This window comes from Hippichthys cyanospilos, chromosome 5, assembly GCF_059441005.1.
Source record: "Hippichthys cyanospilos isolate Australia breed blue-spotted pipefish chromosome 5, RoL_Hcya_1.0, whole genome shotgun sequence".
NCBI lineage: Eukaryota > Metazoa > Chordata > Actinopteri > Syngnathiformes > Syngnathidae > Hippichthys > Hippichthys cyanospilos.
In genome coordinates this window covers 23,589,761-23,606,852 of record NC_142373.1, presented here as the reverse complement: position 1 = coordinate 23,606,852, position 17,092 = coordinate 23,589,761, and the positions used below count along the sequence as shown (strand labels likewise).

Below are 17,092 nucleotides of genomic sequence, written 5' to 3'. Positions count from 1 at the left end.
CATATGTTATTGTCATATGTTATTATAGTAATTATTATAGTAATGTTTAATAGTTGCTTTTAATGTTATGTTAAAGATTGCTCACAATTAGAATCATAATTATCACTATATGACACCGTTTTACTATTAACTGTTTACATTATCAGTTCATAAAGAATCACAATTTTACATTTAAATTTAGATCATATTTAATCTGTAATTTTGTAGTTCACTAGATTAGGATCAACACAATGATATTGTGCTTAAGACATCCATCCTTACAGTTCTGAGCTTCTGTGTGTGAATCTTTACGATGCTACGATGTCAAATTTGCGGTTTACCCCATGTTGGCATGGGCTCCTTTTTTCTTTTTTTGGTTTCATGCAAAAAACAAAGAAATGCACCTCATGTGTGTGTGGTATTTAAGACGAATGACTTGCACAGTTCTGGTATTTTATCTGCTTTTGAACAAGCAGTGGTCACTTCTGTTCTCTGTGTAGGACTTCTACTGTAAATGCATCCTCAATAAGAATCACACTTTCATTGGTACACTTGTGGTACATTATTCCAGAGTTCTGTCTTTTTGTTGCATTGAACCCTCAGCTGCTGCTATTGTTGACACTGTTGACAAACTTTGTGACACTAAACACACACTTGCCAGTGTAGGAGTCGGGCTTTTTTTGTTTTGCTTTTTGTTCACAATCACCTCCTATGTACAAAAGCAGTTGTCAATGTAGACGCAAATACGTTACATACATATTTAAAGGCTAAATGCTAAGAACAGCATTGTTTCCCTTTAATGACTCATGCATTCACAAATACCCTAAATTGCCTAAATTGTTCCAATATGTTATGTTTTGATTTTGTTGTAATCTCTCTGTGTTTTGTTTTGGGTTTTTTTTTCACCATAACGGCAAGGGGGATTCGCATGTGCACGTCAATACCATGTGGCATTTTGGGGAAATATTATCTGTTTTTAGCATTTACCCTACAAGTATGGCCGAACAAGTACGTTCAAAGTCATTTGGAGGCCATAAATGTTTACTCCACTATTATACTATATCTTTTGAACCAAATTTTCAATCATAATGTTGCACAATACACAGTAACTGTATTAATGATTTAACTGTCATCAGTTTGATTGGGAGTGGAAATACCCAGATGCTCTGTTCACAGAGGTGTTGATGAAGTGGCAAAACACACGTGGTGATTGCATTGTTCCATGAGCTGATTAATGGATCTGTGTGTGTCTTTTGCAGCTCTATGATAAGATCAACACCAAGTCATCGCCGCAGATCAGGAATCCATGCAGTGAAGGCGTGCAGAGAGCCAAAGAGGTGAAATGACACATTTCTTTTTGGTGAATAAAGTAGCAAACCTTTTACACTGCACAGTCTCTACTCTGGCCTTGCTCCTTACTATTTTTCTAACAAATCCAGGTTTGATTGCACTTTTTAATGTATTGAAATTATCATAATAATAATAAATAATTAATTTTAAAAATGGTTGGTTATTGATGCTAAATGCGAAACATAACCTATGTTTTTGTTGGACTTATTCTGCTATACAAAACCAGAATGTTATCATAAAATTGGATAAAATGAATTCAAGATTTAGGAACGCCTAATTGTTCTCCATGGTTTTTGTCCATCAGCATTCCAAGTGATAATGTTGTGACATAGAATGAATTTTTTCCCAAGGACATGGAAAACCGACGAACCGAGCTGGGACTGTGCAGTGCAAAATTGTCATTGATGCATCTCTTTGCGGGGCCAAGGCTTTGTTTTTTTTGTTTGTTTTTTTTGCCTACTAACATCTTCACTCTTCAGCACCGATGTAGTGACAATGTCAGGGTTTGTACATGTTTATAAAATAAGAAAAATGGTAATGGCTGCTTGTCTTTTTTACTTTGCGAGTTTGTTTTGCAGCTACAACTAAGTCAGTCTATGCCACAAAGTCTCTGTATGCAAAGTACATTGTTATACTGTACATGGCAGTCATATATATATATATATATATATATATATATATATATATATATATATATATATATATATGCATACAGTACTGTATGTTTTTGTGCCTGGTGATGAACTTTGGTGACCTCCCAAGTGCTCTTTGTATGCACTGCCACTGACATGCTCATTGTCTGAGCAGCTGCACCACAGTTTTTTGGCCTGTTTACACTCCGCTCTTCTCATAAAGCCATTTGACTTCCCTCGTTGGCTCACCCCAACTGCACTTGCAGCACACTTACACAGAGTTGCATTATGGTCTGCGCAGTCTCACCCTACTTGTGTAAAATCTCATTTTATTGGCGTTTGCTTACAGTGCTTAACGAAGCTGACTAGAGTTGGGGAAAATCCATTTTGTGTGTGCAATGTGCCATAAGACAAACAATACAGTAGTTGTGTTTATTATGCTCTTAATGAGAAGAGCAAGTCTTAAATGTTGAGACAAGAGTGAGAGACTGACATCCAATTCTAAATTCCACACACAGGTAAATCAATTTTAGGAAAACCCAGCACATTAGTATTATATTCCGCAACAATTGATGTGAGGCTCCTCTTTTAGTTACACAGAAATAAGAATAGCTTTTACCGTCATTAAATTTTGCTACAAAACTGTGAAGAAGTCAACCATGTCAGGTAAGTCGACTCTAAGAAGGAGGGGAAAGACTTCCCCCAAAAATAGATGATTTCACCTTTGGGACCCTTGTCAGTTTAAAGCAATGCTATTCAATTATTGCTGCACCACCTACTAGTCAAATGCCTAATGCAATTTGTGCCCTTAAAAGCACTTGCTGAATTAGCAGTTAATGGCCTTTGATTAAAGACAATTTTGGCACATATAGCTTCCCAAAAAGAAAGGAAGAAAACCTCTTCTAAAGCATTAGGGCTTTTGGTTTGAGGTGTGCAAAATTCACCATTAAGGGGGAAGTCAGATAAAAATGCCCAGTCTGCTCAAGAAGAAGAATAACAGGAAGTTAGTGACTTCATAAAATATTGTTGAAGCATAGTCTGTAAGTGACTGAAGAAACTGTTCCATCTGTAATTTACATATAACATTATGCAGATGTGAGCTTAGTGTTAGTGTTTGACCTTAAATGGTAATCGCTAGCGTAATGATGATGATGATAATAATAATCGTGACTGCTAATCACCTAGCATCTGAACATTTTTTTGGTGTCAAAAAATTCATATGTATAGAAGATAATAAATAGAGTAGTGAAATCCAATTCAACCCAGGTTGAAACCTATTAAATTATTACTTGGAACATGAAGAAAAAAAACTATATTTGATAGAAAACCAGAAAAGCATCAACTCAAACTTACTACGACTACTCAGAGCCAACGTGGTAATTGTTTTATTTGAACAATGAATACAAAAAAAAACTATTTGCTGCTTACCAGGACAATTTATGATCCCGTATCACAGCCCGCTTTGGTAAATTTTCATTACACCTGGTGCTATACTTTCCTAACAGGCCTCTTGTCCACTCAGTTTCCGTTTCTTGCCACTCACTCTAAATGACCTTGAATGTTTTGAGCCTATTAGTTTCTTTCTTCGCTCTCTTATTTCTCACTTATGAGGTGCACTAATTACAATCGAAGCACATGGGTGTTGTTATCCAACTAATGACTAAAATTAGCTGATTTTGCTGGCCGCACTAATCTGATTCCTCACGGAAGACAACCTTTTCAAAGTGCACCTGTGTAACCTGGTCTCCCTGTGTCTTCCTCCACTCAAGACATCGTCCTTGCGCCAAGAAGACAGTGAAGCTTTGAAACACCTGGAATATGTAAGCGCTCTATCACACGTGATTCCGATGCTTTTAGATCTGTCGGAGGCGGACAATCAAGATGGGCTGTCGCCTGACAAGCTAGATGAGCACATGATTGCTCCACAATGGCTCGTATTGAAAGGGCCGGCGATGCCCCTCCTCCCCATCTAACATCTGCAACGCCACATTCACCAGTCAGGCGCAACATAACTGGAGCTGACTTTCAACCGAGCCCTGCCAAATAAACAGACAGGAGGAGGGGGAGATTTGTTGACTTGGTGTCCAAACTTGGCAGCGGCCAGTCCGGGAACGGTGTGGGCGGGGGCCATTTTTGTGAGGGTCGACGAGGTTGTCGGAATATCACCAAAGAGGCTGATTGAAAAGGTCTTGTCCCGGTCCTCCTCAGGTGCTGGAAGAGATCTCCTGCTACCCGGAGAACCACGACGCAAAAGAACTCAGACGGATACTAACTCAGCCACATTTCATGGTGAGTTCAAGAGCACATATGCAGTTAATCAACAAATTAAAAAGTCTTGCTCTAGTTAGTGTTATGTTTGTTATGGTGAAAGACCCATGGCAATACCAGGATAAGTACAGTGGACTCCAGGAGGTCAAATCCAATCTGCTTTAGGAATTTTTGGAGAGAGTGACGTAAATCTTCCCGTATGATATTGGGAAATTTGCCCGTCACACCTCCCTAAAGGCAGAACCGTTCTTTGTCATCCTCCATGGGCCGCCACATTTTTTTGACGCAGAGACTCATCTGCGCAGATGTGCAATGCATTGGCATAGGCGCTACCATGAGGCGTGCGGCATATACAGCACCAAATTAGCTTACGAAAAGATAGGCAATGACAACACTCTAATGAATCGGATCCAAGCAACGCGGTAATTGTAATGTCCACCAAAAGACACCAGAAGTCACGAGCAAGGTAGATGATGCTGAATAAAATGTTGGTAGCACAAATCAGCCACTCCTTAAACAAGAGAAGCCCAGCATGTATTGATTACACCAGTACCTTCATTGCATCAAAAAGAATGGTAAAATTAGCAAGACGATGGTGGTCATAGATAAACTTTCGCCAATACTGTATATTGGTTAACTTAAGCTTATTAATTAGCCAATCAACCTATAAACAGTACCATCAATCTACAGTATTGTTACTGTTGTACTAACAGTAATAGTTGAGATGGGCTAATATCTGTATAGTCAACATGTCTATAATAAGTCATTTTGTTTAATAACAGTAGTAGTTTTTTACAAGCTTGTATATATTAACTTGGGATTGCACTAAGTCTCCCTGTTTCACTCCTTTTAAAAGTGACACCTGTTATGGTGTTCATAAGAATTCAAATACGAAATTGCGCATTAGTTGTAATCCAATGACTTAATCCAGTGGTTGTCAACCTTTGCAAAGATGGACCCCCTGTGATTTAATTTTTTCCTTTTTCCTCAGTAAAGTACCCCCTAATACGCCCAAATCAATTTTGAATGGATGAATACATAAATATATATATATAAATATATATATATATATATATATATTTCAAAATTTCAAATGATCCTATATTTAAATGATAAAATTATGAAAAATACTAAAAAAAATGTTCAAATTGAATTACAAATATTTTGTATGAATCAAAAAAGGATGTAAAACCAACATGTAAAAGAGCGTAATACGTTACGTTATGAAAGTATACAGTATAAGCATAAAAATTTTAAATCCAATTCAGTGAAATCAATTTTAAGCACTTGATTTTGTGGCCTTGATAACTTTAGACCCTTTGACTTGAGACATTTATGATCTCTTTAATTTTCAAAGCTCATTGATACTTGTTTTATTAATACAGGTAACAAGGCTCAACTATATCCTTTTCCCACATAGGCTTGTGGTGTGTTTTAGTTCATGAAAGAAGGGAGAAATAAGTGTTTGGGGAAGAAAAGAAAAAAAAACTGCACATACATTTGTATAATGCCCATGCGAGATACAATCCCATTATCTACGTCAATACATTTCTAGTTTCAAAGGCGTGAAACGTAACTAAACAAGGTTTCAAGCATGTGAGCGGCGCAAGTTAATCTGTTTAAGGGAAAAGCCACTCAGCCGTTATCATTGGCCACAATGCTAATCTCATCATCTTAATGTCACTGATTAGTACCTTGCCTCAAGACAAGACTCCATCCCAAACTGACACACGGCGTTTGAAATGTTCAAATGATTGTTGGCGAATATGGCTGTATTTGTGGTGGTTTAGTATACTGTGTTGGAATTTGCTTCTTCGTATATGCAGGGCATAGTTGTTTATCCCTTAAATAATCAAAGCGTTTTTAGTGAATTTTTGTTGTGGTTGAAGGCTTTGCTGCAGGCCCACGACGTGGTAGCGCATGAGGTGTACAGCGACGAGGCGCTGAGGGTGACGCCACCGCCTACCTCGCCCTACCTGAATGGCGACTCTCCTGAAAGCACCAACGGAGACATGGACCTGGAAAACGTCACCAGGGTGCGCCTGGTGCAGTTCCAGAAAAACACGGACGAGCCCATGGTGCGTTTACGCCGGACTGACGAAATTCAAAGGGCGCATATTTGACCAGAAAAATCTCACTGATATATATGGACAGAAATAATGATTATCTCAAAGGAAAATTGGTCATTTCTGTGGCAGGCGCAGCAGATCTATATCTAAAGTACAGTAGGTAGCTTACTTCTAGGTATTTTTCTCTCCCAGTTGAAGTTCATTTTTGGTCACTCTCGTTGAAGTTTGCCATTAAATTGACTAAAAAAAAAAAAAAAAAAAGAATCAAACACTCAACCAAACCATATTTCTAATATCCGCTAAGTTAATGCTAACATATAATGTCATATTTGGGCTACTGGAAATTAGCATTGGTGTGTTAGAGGTTTTTTGGGGGTTTTTTTTTACCCTTCAAACCCCTGCTCCTTTAACACAAGGAGCAGGCACATATACAAACACAGGATGCAATTCTCATAGGCCATATTGACTGCTGAGTAGAAACAGTGATTATTAACAGTTAAATGACAAAATGTGTTTGATTGAACTCCTGTCCTTCTTGTTCGTAATAATACTGTACCACTTCCATTAGGATAAAGTTTCAACACAATGTGTTGCTATACTGAAGGCACGCAACTTAAAATTCAGACTTCTGTACGGTATACTGACCATGTGCTTAAACATCCCCGATACAGCAGACGCATGAATAAAGAAGCGCGTTATAGCGGGCGCAGACTGCATGTTATGTTTCAGTTCTTACCTAATCTGTTTGTTCTTAATGGGTGTAGGGCATCACCCTGAAAATGAACGACTCCAACAACTGCATCGTGGCTCGGATCATGCACGGAGGAATGATCCACAGACAAGGTCGAACACAAAACTTGCACAAAATAACCTAGCAAGCACCAATCGTGGGACATGAAGAATAACATGACAGCATCTCAACAATCAAAATAATTCTCTCTTCTTAGGCACATTGCACGTAGGAGATGAGATCAGGGAAATCAATGGTATCAGCGTGGCCAACCAGACCGTCGAGCAGCTGCAGAAGATGCTGGTGAGTGTGAGCGTGGGTGCTGACGACGCTAAATAGTTAGCATGTGTCATCTGTTTTAACATGGTGTGTGTTTACAGAAGGAGATGCGAGGCAGCATCACATTTAAAATAGTGCCAAGCTACCGAACGCAGGGCTCCTCCTGTGAGGTAACGCTTTTCTCCTCCTGTTCCACCTCTTCGCCTTCTTCTTTACTCATCTTCTCACTAACTGCTCGCCAGGGTGCTGAGTTTGTGTGGGGTGGTTTGTGTGTGTTTTGCTGCCACTGGGTGACTTTGAGATCCAGCACACCAATTTCACAACCAAGATACCGGAACTTCCCCACTCCATGTTGCATACCCTTCGTCCTCCTCCGTTATGCTCCAGGAATCACGCCTACTTGCCCGTGTTCTTCTGTGCCCGTCCCCATCATCTACACTCCTTCCTTAGATGGTTGTCATTCCTTTCTATGGAAGCATGTACCGTACGTAGCTACCAATGTGGAGTAAACATTTCTGACTTGCAAACTGGTTCGAATGTACTAGTAGATTCATTCGGATACATTTAAATATTTTTAAACAGATTTTCAAATACTTTTGAACATATTTTCAAATCCATTCAAACTTGCCTGTAAACACATTTGAATGGACTTGTAAGCTAAATGCTAAAACCATTTTTTTTCCCGTAATGCTGTCATCCACTCATTGTATTATGGCAACAAATGCTATGTTTTTAGCATTTAAACTACAAATACACACGGGTGTATTTACAAGTACAGTGGGCTTTACGAGATTAATCCGTTCCGCGGTTGGGATTGTAACGCGAATTCACCATATTGCAGGCAGTCCAAACCTATGTTAAATAGCTAATGCGTGTAAACCCCAGGTAAAAACATCAAAATTGAATATACATATTAAAATTTTGTATCAGTATAGTAAGTGTTACATATATAATATATATATATATATATATATATATATATATATATATATATATATATATATATATATATATATATATATATATATATATATCAAAATTGAATATACATATTGAAATGTAGTATCAGTATAGTAGGTGTTACATACATATATATATATATATATATATATATATATATATATATATATATATATATGTGTACATATTTGTGCACATATTTGTGTACATATTTGTGTACATATTTGAATAACATCATCAAAAAAAATATGAAACATTTATTTACCTTTGAGTGAGTGACAAGCTTGTAATGGCCATATTCCCTAGTGAAGGTAGCCTCGCCTAGTCTAGGCTAGCTCAGCCTTCTTCGTATTTCTTGAATATCTCCAGCTTCGATTCTGTGAAAATCATCTTTTTACTTCTCTCTTTAACATCACTAGCAATTTCGGGACCCATGGCTAACCCATTCAAGTTTGAATTAAGCAATAAAATGAACAATAAATACGTTATTTTCAGCACTCAAGACCGCACGCATACTGACCGTCATGTTGGATGTGTCAAAAGCCAAAAGAAATAGTGTAAAGAGGGGACAAAAAAAATGTTTCGGTCCGCGTCGTAAGGTGCAAAAAAACACAAGGCAGGGACGTTGTAAACCCGGGGGTCCACTGTACGTTCAAATGTTTTGTTTTGGGGTGTTTTTTTTTTTTTCAAATATGTTCAAACATACTTGCAAAATTGACCAGAAACGACATACATGTAAGCTAAATAGTAAAATGTTTTTAGCATTTAGCTTACATGTACTTTTGTCTTTTTTTTTTTTCCTCAAATATGTTCCAATATGTTTACAAAAACATTTGAACATACTTGTAAGCATCATAGCCCATAGCATAATGAGAACAAATGCTATATTTTTAGTATTTAGTCTACATGTACAGAATGTTTGGACATATTTTCCTGTATGTTCGGATGTATCTGCAAGTATGTGCGAATGTGTCTGCTAGTACGCTTGAGCATATTTGCACACAAACGGCTTTCTAGCCCATGTTTTTACTCCACATTGGCAGCTCCACACACCGTACTACAGAAATATAAAAACTCCGGAGGGATTACCTTTATGTGAAAGAAAAAAAAGCTTTAGAAAAGGGTTAATGCAAAAAAAAAAAAAAACCTGAAAAAAAACACACATTGTTTGTGAAAAAAGGCGGCGGGGGAATCCCAGAAAAATGAAACAAAGGGGCAAAACAAACTAAATCGCAACCAAAAGCTAGCACTGTAATAACATGAATATTGATCTTTTTCCGGCCCCCGGGTATATGTTTACCCTCAACTCCGTAATAGAAATCTCTAACAGAGATCATGCCCTTGTCATGATGAAGTGAATCACGTCATCACTATGGTGCACCTCGGCCACAGTCACTGCCTCGTATGTGTGCAAGCAAGCGTGTGTGTGTGTGCGTGTGTGCTCTGTTGACCTGTGTGTCTTATTTCAGAAAGAGTCCCCCACCACGTCCAGGCAGTCCCCTGCCAATGGCCACTCCAGCATTAACAGTTCTATCTTGGTAAGGATGCCCGAGCCCGAGGGGGAAAAAAAACAAAACAGCCCTTCCCACGTATTTACGTATTCTTGACGTTCCACCAAGATGTGTGTCTTTAATTGTAAGAAGAAACCCTTAGTGGGTACACATCAATCCTGTGTTGTTCTCCAAAGGGTCCCCCTTTCACCGTGTCCGATATCTCAGTTCACAAATTGGTGTGCCTCTTTTAACGCGCGCTGTGTGCTGTGCATCATACAGTAGCTGACGCCACACATCAGCTTGGCCATGTGCTTCGCTTGCAGCAGGTGTTCTCTTTTTCCGGAGGGGCATTCCAATGCTCCTCAACGGGCCGTGACGATCGATGCATTTCCAATGTTTGTATTCAACCTCAATGACCTTGCCTGTGTTCTCTCTGCATCTTAATGCTTCTTCAACTTCCTCAGGACCTTCCATCCACCATCCAGCCCAAAGGTCGACAGGTGAATACAAACGCTCTCCGACTCCCACGTTCCTTCTCAGGGGCCTCCTTTCCACCAAGTGGTACGATTCAGTTTCCGATTGCGAGGCGAGGCTGGAAATGCTTCGGAGCCTTTACCCAACCTTGTAATACGCTTAAAAAAAAAAAGATTTGTTTGTTTGACTCAAATGTCTGGGTTATTATATATACCGTCTATACATCTATAAATAGGGCATGCTGGAGCCTATGCCAGCCATCTTCGGGCTGTAGGCAGGGTACACACTGAACTGGGACCTCAAAGACGAACAACCATTGAGTCTCACAAGCAAACCTAGCGACAATTTATAGTGTTCAATATACCTACGGACAAATATGTAGTGTAAATACAAGTATATTTTGTTTTGTAATGGCATCGGCATAACATAATTTAGCAATAAGGTGCTTCGTGTTCCAATCAATTTGTTCTTAATTTGAAAAGAAATACATTCTTTGTCACAGCATTAAATTAGATTTGCTGATACTTTCGTAAAGCTCACCTACCCCCCAAAATGTCTGTGCGTACCCCCATTTGAGAAGCACAGATCTATAGCAACTCGATACTTGATACACAGCACGTCATCAAACAGAACAGTACACATTTCTACTTGTCACCCTTTAAAGGCCAAGTGACTGATTATGAGTTTGAAGACAGCGGTGATGCTAATTAGAGGGCACGCTATTGGTTGAACAGGGTATGTTACAAGGACACAGCTTGACCAATCAGCAACCACCTATGTGTTTACAAAAATTGTGACTAGGAGTTTTTTTTCTTTTCCGTTCTTTTTTGCTAAGGTTTAACTAACAAGTACAGCCTAGTAGCTTTTGTGCAGAAGAACAAAATTCTTTTTAAAAAGTCTTTTTAAGTCTGTTAAATTATGACACCGGCCCAGGGTGTTGACTGTCGCTTGCCCAAAGTCACTTGGGAAAGGCATCAACTCACCTGCGACGCCAATGAGGATAAGTAGGAGGGAAAATCCATCCCAGAATTTGCCCACGTGAACCCAAGTGAAGGTTACCACTTGGTGGAAACATACCAACAATCCAAAGTCACGTTTTACCCATCTGTGTGATGTCTGTTGCTTTTATGTTGAACGTATTACAAAATTGACAATTAATTGTTCATTATTAAGTCACTTTTCCTGTCCTTATTATGGATATTGTCCTTCCCAAATGACATTTTTTTACTGACAGCTACATCAGCAGCAACTCTGTGGTATTAATGGCACAGGCATTGTTAACACCACCGACCCCAGATATTCCCACCCCAATGACAAAGCCCTGTGAGGGAACACGCATGGCTGCGCTACATCCTCATGAGGCAACCTTGACCTAAAACCAGCAAAGCAAACTTCACTAACTGCCATTCCATCATCCAGTCACAGGCTTTTATTTTTCACAACTCCCCTCCCTCCCAACCTTATTAGATGAAAAGCTTACTGTAGTATGTTAGAACCCTTATTCATTTTTATTTCCTCCTAATTTTGTATAATATGCTTAGTCATTATATTATGTTTGAATTTGTACTAAATATTACTTTATCTAATTAGTACAATGATAAATGGTATGCAATATGGATGAATAAATCTTAATAATAGAAAATGATTGTAGAAAATTACAAGTCTTTGTGTAATTAACTCCCAAAGACACATGTTTGTTCTTTTAGGAGTCGTCGATTTTTTTTTTTTACTTTTTTTTTCCACCGTTTCAATGACAAAGGTAATTGAGTGCTTCAGTACTTTAGTACCTCGAGTAATCACTTTTATTTATTTGGCCAAACCATGGTCACAAAATGACCAGTAATAAGTGTATTATGTAATGAATCATCAATTACTTTTTGTAATTGAATAAAAGTGATTACTTGAGGTACTAAAGTACTGAAGCACTAAATTACCTTTGTTACTAAAGTGCTAAAGTAATCAAGCAGTTTAGTACCTAAAGTAATTCATTAAATTGAGCACTTAAGTACATCATGTAATTGAATACTTGGTTGCCCAAATTAAAGTTACTTGAATACTTATTTACCTGAATAACCTAAAGTCACCCCTTTTTTTAGTTACGCAAGTACTGAAGTAATTACTTGAGTGCTCATTTAGTAGCAAATGTTTAGACCCTCATTTCGCCAGATAAGCGGCTTGCTTGTATTATACTACAATTTCTTCCTAAAATTTCATTGTATCTTCATGAAAGTCGACTCTGATAATAATCATGACTTTTATCATTTGGAATGACGTTTATCAGAAAGTAGACCTTTTTTAAACGTATATTAAGCGGCAACAGAGGTGCACGCACAGACACGCGCTGCATTCAAACCAGCGTTTGCATGATGTTTGTGATGCTTTCAAATCCATAGATTTTACCCAGACCTCCAATCAAGGACAAAATGTCTGTCAAGGTAAGATACTGGCCTACGATCCCTCCCAAATCCCAAACCCAGGCCCCTCTCGCCACAGGAAGTTGACAACTCGGTTGAGTCCAAACAAACAAGGCCCGTGCCGTGACTACCACAGACAGTTGGCCCAGCCTAGTTAGCCGCTCCGCTCTTCCCGTCCTTCGTGTTCTTTGTCCCATCTTTCCCAGCAGTAAATCCCCATCCTCTCGTTCCTTTTTTTTTTCCTCACCCGATGGGCGTACTGCGCTCCGGCCTCTCCACCCCGATCCCCTCCCCGCAGATCTACGTGCGGGCTCAGTTCGAGTACGACCCCTCCAAGGACGAGTTGATCCCTTGCAAGGAGGCAGGCATTCGCTTCCGAGTGGGCGACATCATTCAGATCATCTCCAAGGATGATCACAACTGGTGGCAAGGAAAGCTGGAGAACACCAAAAACGGAACGGCCGGTCTCATCCCGTCGCCCGAGCTCCAGGAATGGTGAGACGAGCGGCCGCTCGCAAAGTCACAAAAAACACATTGTACTTTAGTGCCCTATACACTGTAAGATTTAAGGGGATTGATGGTCAATTTATTTTATTTTTAAATTATTTTCTAGTTTAGGAGGGATTTATCATTTCTTCTTATCACAGTAGTCATTTCATTTTTTTCATGGTCATTTTTCCTTAACCTCCAACTACATCTTTTGGGGGAATTACGGTAAATGTGCTTTTAATTGTAACTTTTTTAAAAACCTTACAGGTTTTTGTTATTTGAGGTGGGAGGTTTTTTTTGCTGTTAATTTGCTCACTTATGATAGTTTTAATTTGACAGTAGGTGTATTTTTTATCTGCACTTTTTTTTTGTCGGCTTTACAGTAGTTTAGTGTGAATGTGTATTAGTTTTATTTTCACATGAACATTTTTTCGGAGCTTTACAGTACAGTGGAACCTCACCTTAATGGACTCAATTTTTCCTGGCCTATAAACACCTAATAGATGACATAAAAACATTTTCATTGCCAAAAACACCCATTACAATCTAAAATTATTGTTCATAAATAGAGCAGATATGTGGGGTTTTTGTTTTTAGGCCGATCAGCGGATTAATTGTGATTTTTTTTTTCATGGTCTCAAAACTCACACTACAGTTGTGAATTATTGTTAATAAATCTAATAAACAAAGCCAGATTTTTTTATTTTATTTTTTTGGAGAGAAAAAATTACAGATTACATAGTCATCCACGTGATTCATCTGTCGATAAATTTTAAATTTGTAATGAAATAAAAAAAGCATTTGTTTCCTCCCAATGCATTTTAATAGGTGTCAATTATATGTGGATTATTACTTTTCCGTTCAAAGATTTGATTGTGTGGCCCACTTAATGGGGTTTAAGAACATTAATACTTGTCGCGTGTGAGATAGCAGTAGCTGAATGTGTGTCAAAATGATTGCATTTATGCTGGATTTATGTTGCAGGTACTGCATGTATTTTATGTTTTATTTTTAAATGGAGTGTTTGTGTGTATAGTAGTGACATCTATGCTAATTCTCTTCACAAGTTCTTTGGATTGCTCACTTTATGGCTTGTAAAAAGTAAGATTTGCTTTTCTTATTTTGAATGACAGCTCCACAGAATGAGTTTATTATACATATATGCTATGACATATTATAGCATATTATCTTATGATACATATTTGATAGTATAAGGTTATGGTATGATTTACAGTATGTGTAAAAAAGACGCCAGTGTTACTTGTATACGACCTCTTTAAATGGTTGAAGTTAATAAAGACAAAAGTTCAAATATCGGCCATTTGTTTGAAATTTGGCTGATGTTTGAAGGACCGATTACTCGTACGGGCCTCAATCATAAAGCGTGAAGTTCTTTTATCCAAACTTTCTGTTTATTAGAGGTGTGAAAACGGTGTGCAGTTTGTTGAAGCTGATCAGTGCGTGTGTGCGGCAGGCGTGTGGCGTGCATGGCCATGGAGAAGACCAAGCAGGAGCAACAGGCCAGCTGCACTTGGTTTGGAAAGAAGAAGAAGCAGTATAAGGACAAGTATTTGGCTAAGCACAACGCAGGTATGAAAAAAATCACACACAAGTACACGACAGAGACACATGTTGAGTGTGCATATGTTCAGTATTTGTACTTTGCTAGGAGTACATGTTTAGTGTATGGTTAGTGAAGTATTTGTATATAAATTATAAGTGTAGTACATTTCTACATGTATAGTAGTGCTTGTAAATATCATCTGGAAATATTTGTACATACGCAAGGTATCGCCACATATTGGTTACATAATTAAAAAAGTACTTGAACAAATGTACAGTAATGCAACTGTACGCGTGATAGTAAAAGTACAGTATATTCGAGTACATTTCTGAGTGCATATGCAGGATATTGGAGCATAGGTTAATATACGGCATATTTGAATGTCTACATATGTACAGTATATTTGTATCTATTGCATGTGCACTACTTTTGTGAGCATGTTTTAGCCAATGTGCCTGGATAAATTAGTGCTTGTTTCAAAACATATTTCCGCATGTGCACTTTGTGGGTGTGGGTGTGTGTGTTCTGTGGGTGTTTTTTTCATGCAATATGTTTAGGTCTGTGCAGTATGTATTTCCTAGTGTTGCATGTGTATTTCATACATGTTAATTATGGTGGTGCACGTTTTGTTCTAGTATATGTTGAGATAAATGTACATGTGTCGTGCCATTATCCTTTATGAGTGTCTTTGAAGTATGCTTTGGTTCATGTGTGTTTACTATGACTTGCTCAGTATGTCTAGCAAGTTTGGGTCCAAATGTTAACAAGTACATCATTCTTTTTACATGTGCCATTTAGAAGTGTGTGCTAATGTATTTGCGATGTGGTTATGCATAGGAGCTGTCATTTTGTTGGGTGTGCACATATTTAGCATGCCTGTGTGTAAATTGTATTAATGTGACATATTTGGGTGCATGTGGGTGGGTGTTTGTGGATTTATCTTTGTTTGATAAGGTCGTCAGACTCTTTTTCCTGCGCACTTTTAACAAAAAAAAAACTTGTACAATGATCATGTTTACATGCCCAATAGAAATGGTATAAATTTGTAGTAAAAACCTGGTTAAACCTGGTAAAAAAAAATGATGGTTTGTAGGTGTAAAGGGTGTATTCACAGTTAAAAAAATGTACTTGTATTAAAAAATACACATTTGTATCTGCATCTTAAATTTATGGGTGCAGATTTTGACATGACTTGATCAATGATTCAAAAGTCATGTGTGAAAGAGAAAGAACACTTGTGTCTCCTAGTAGCAACTTCTTCGCCTTTAAGCTATCATTTCTCCACCAACACAATTGTGATTTTCGCCACAAATATAAGTTATTTGAAAAATTATTTAATCAGTTTTCATTCAGATATCAATACTATTTATCCAAAAACACGCATGGTAGGTGTATTGGACACGCCAAAATTGCCCCATAGTAGGGCTGCACAATTTATTGAATTTTAATCGCGATCACGATATTGGCTGCCACGATTAATTTAGATGATTCTCACCGATATTAACGTTTAAAGTCCCGGCTGCCACATATCCAATCAAGCGTGTTTTCATCTTACCACCAGGGGGCAATCTTTCCCCCTTTCACCAGCAAGCCAGCGTCCCAGGTGAGGATGAGCGGCTACAGACAGTGGATGGAGGGAGGTTGCTATTTATACAGATACAAATGTACTTTTTATTTTTTTTTTAATATAAATACCGTTTTTGGGCTGCAAATTCAATATTTTCCAATTACAAATCACTTTTTAAAACTCCAAATTAAAAATCCAAGAAAAAAGTAAGACATCATCCAATCTCATTTTTGTTTTTGTTTTTTTTATACATTGGCGTTCAGTTGACTCATACACACTATGTAATCTGATGTCTAGTGGACCTGACCAGTAAAATTATGACACGATTAATATATTGCTACAGTTGGACTGAAACATCCAATGGCACCATCATCTAGCTTGTTGAAAATGGCTTGTCCTTTTTGACCAATAAAATTATGACACGATTAATATATTGCTACAGTTGGACTGAAACATCCAATGGAACCATCATCTAGTTTGTTGAAGATGGCTTGTCCTTCTTGACAGGGCCATGTTAACAATTGAACGAGGAATTAGTGTGAGGAATTAATCTTAGCGTGCTAACCGTTTAGTAAACAACTAAAACATGATGATTATGCATAGGTTTTTTATAATCTGCTTGTAAATATGGATAGCATCAGGTCTTTGTGTTGTTTGTGATGTTTGCATGTTCTGATGTATAGATTAAAAAAAAATATATATATATATATATATATATATATATATATATATATATATATATATATATACAGTGGTACCTTGGTACTCGACCATAATCCGTTCTGAGGTGGTGGTCGAGCACCGATTTGTTCGAACACCGAAAG

General features: G+C 37.9%; 1 protein-coding gene across 19 annotated transcripts in view; it reads left to right on the top strand.

Annotated features, from left to right (window-relative positions):
- LOC148424048 (peripheral plasma membrane protein CASK) overlaps positions 1–17,092 on the top strand; it is a 116,665-nt gene that overhangs the window by 92,214 nt on the left and 7,359 nt on the right. For 6 of the 19 annotated variants that reach the window (XM_088414599.1, XM_088414598.1, XM_088414597.1 and 3 more), the window contains 12 exons: positions 1,239–1,316; positions 3,731–3,781; positions 4,170–4,250; positions 6,119–6,307; positions 7,063–7,141; positions 7,246–7,331; positions 7,409–7,477; positions 9,737–9,805; positions 10,225–10,260; positions 12,628–12,669; positions 12,947–13,143; positions 14,612–14,727. In XM_088414599.1, the coding sequence (XP_088270725.1) occupies positions 1,239–1,316; positions 3,731–3,781; positions 4,170–4,250; positions 6,119–6,307; positions 7,063–7,141; positions 7,246–7,331; positions 7,409–7,477; positions 9,737–9,805; positions 10,225–10,260; positions 12,628–12,669; positions 12,947–13,143; positions 14,612–14,727 (1,093 nt within the window). The remainder of the gene's footprint in view (positions 1–1,238; positions 1,317–3,730; positions 3,782–4,169; positions 4,251–6,118; positions 6,308–7,062; positions 7,142–7,245; positions 7,332–7,408; positions 7,478–9,736; positions 9,806–10,224; positions 10,261–12,627; positions 12,670–12,946; positions 13,144–14,611; positions 14,728–17,092) is intronic. The other 13 variants (XM_088414605.1, XM_088414608.1, XM_088414607.1 and 10 more) reach the window with 6 other exon arrangements.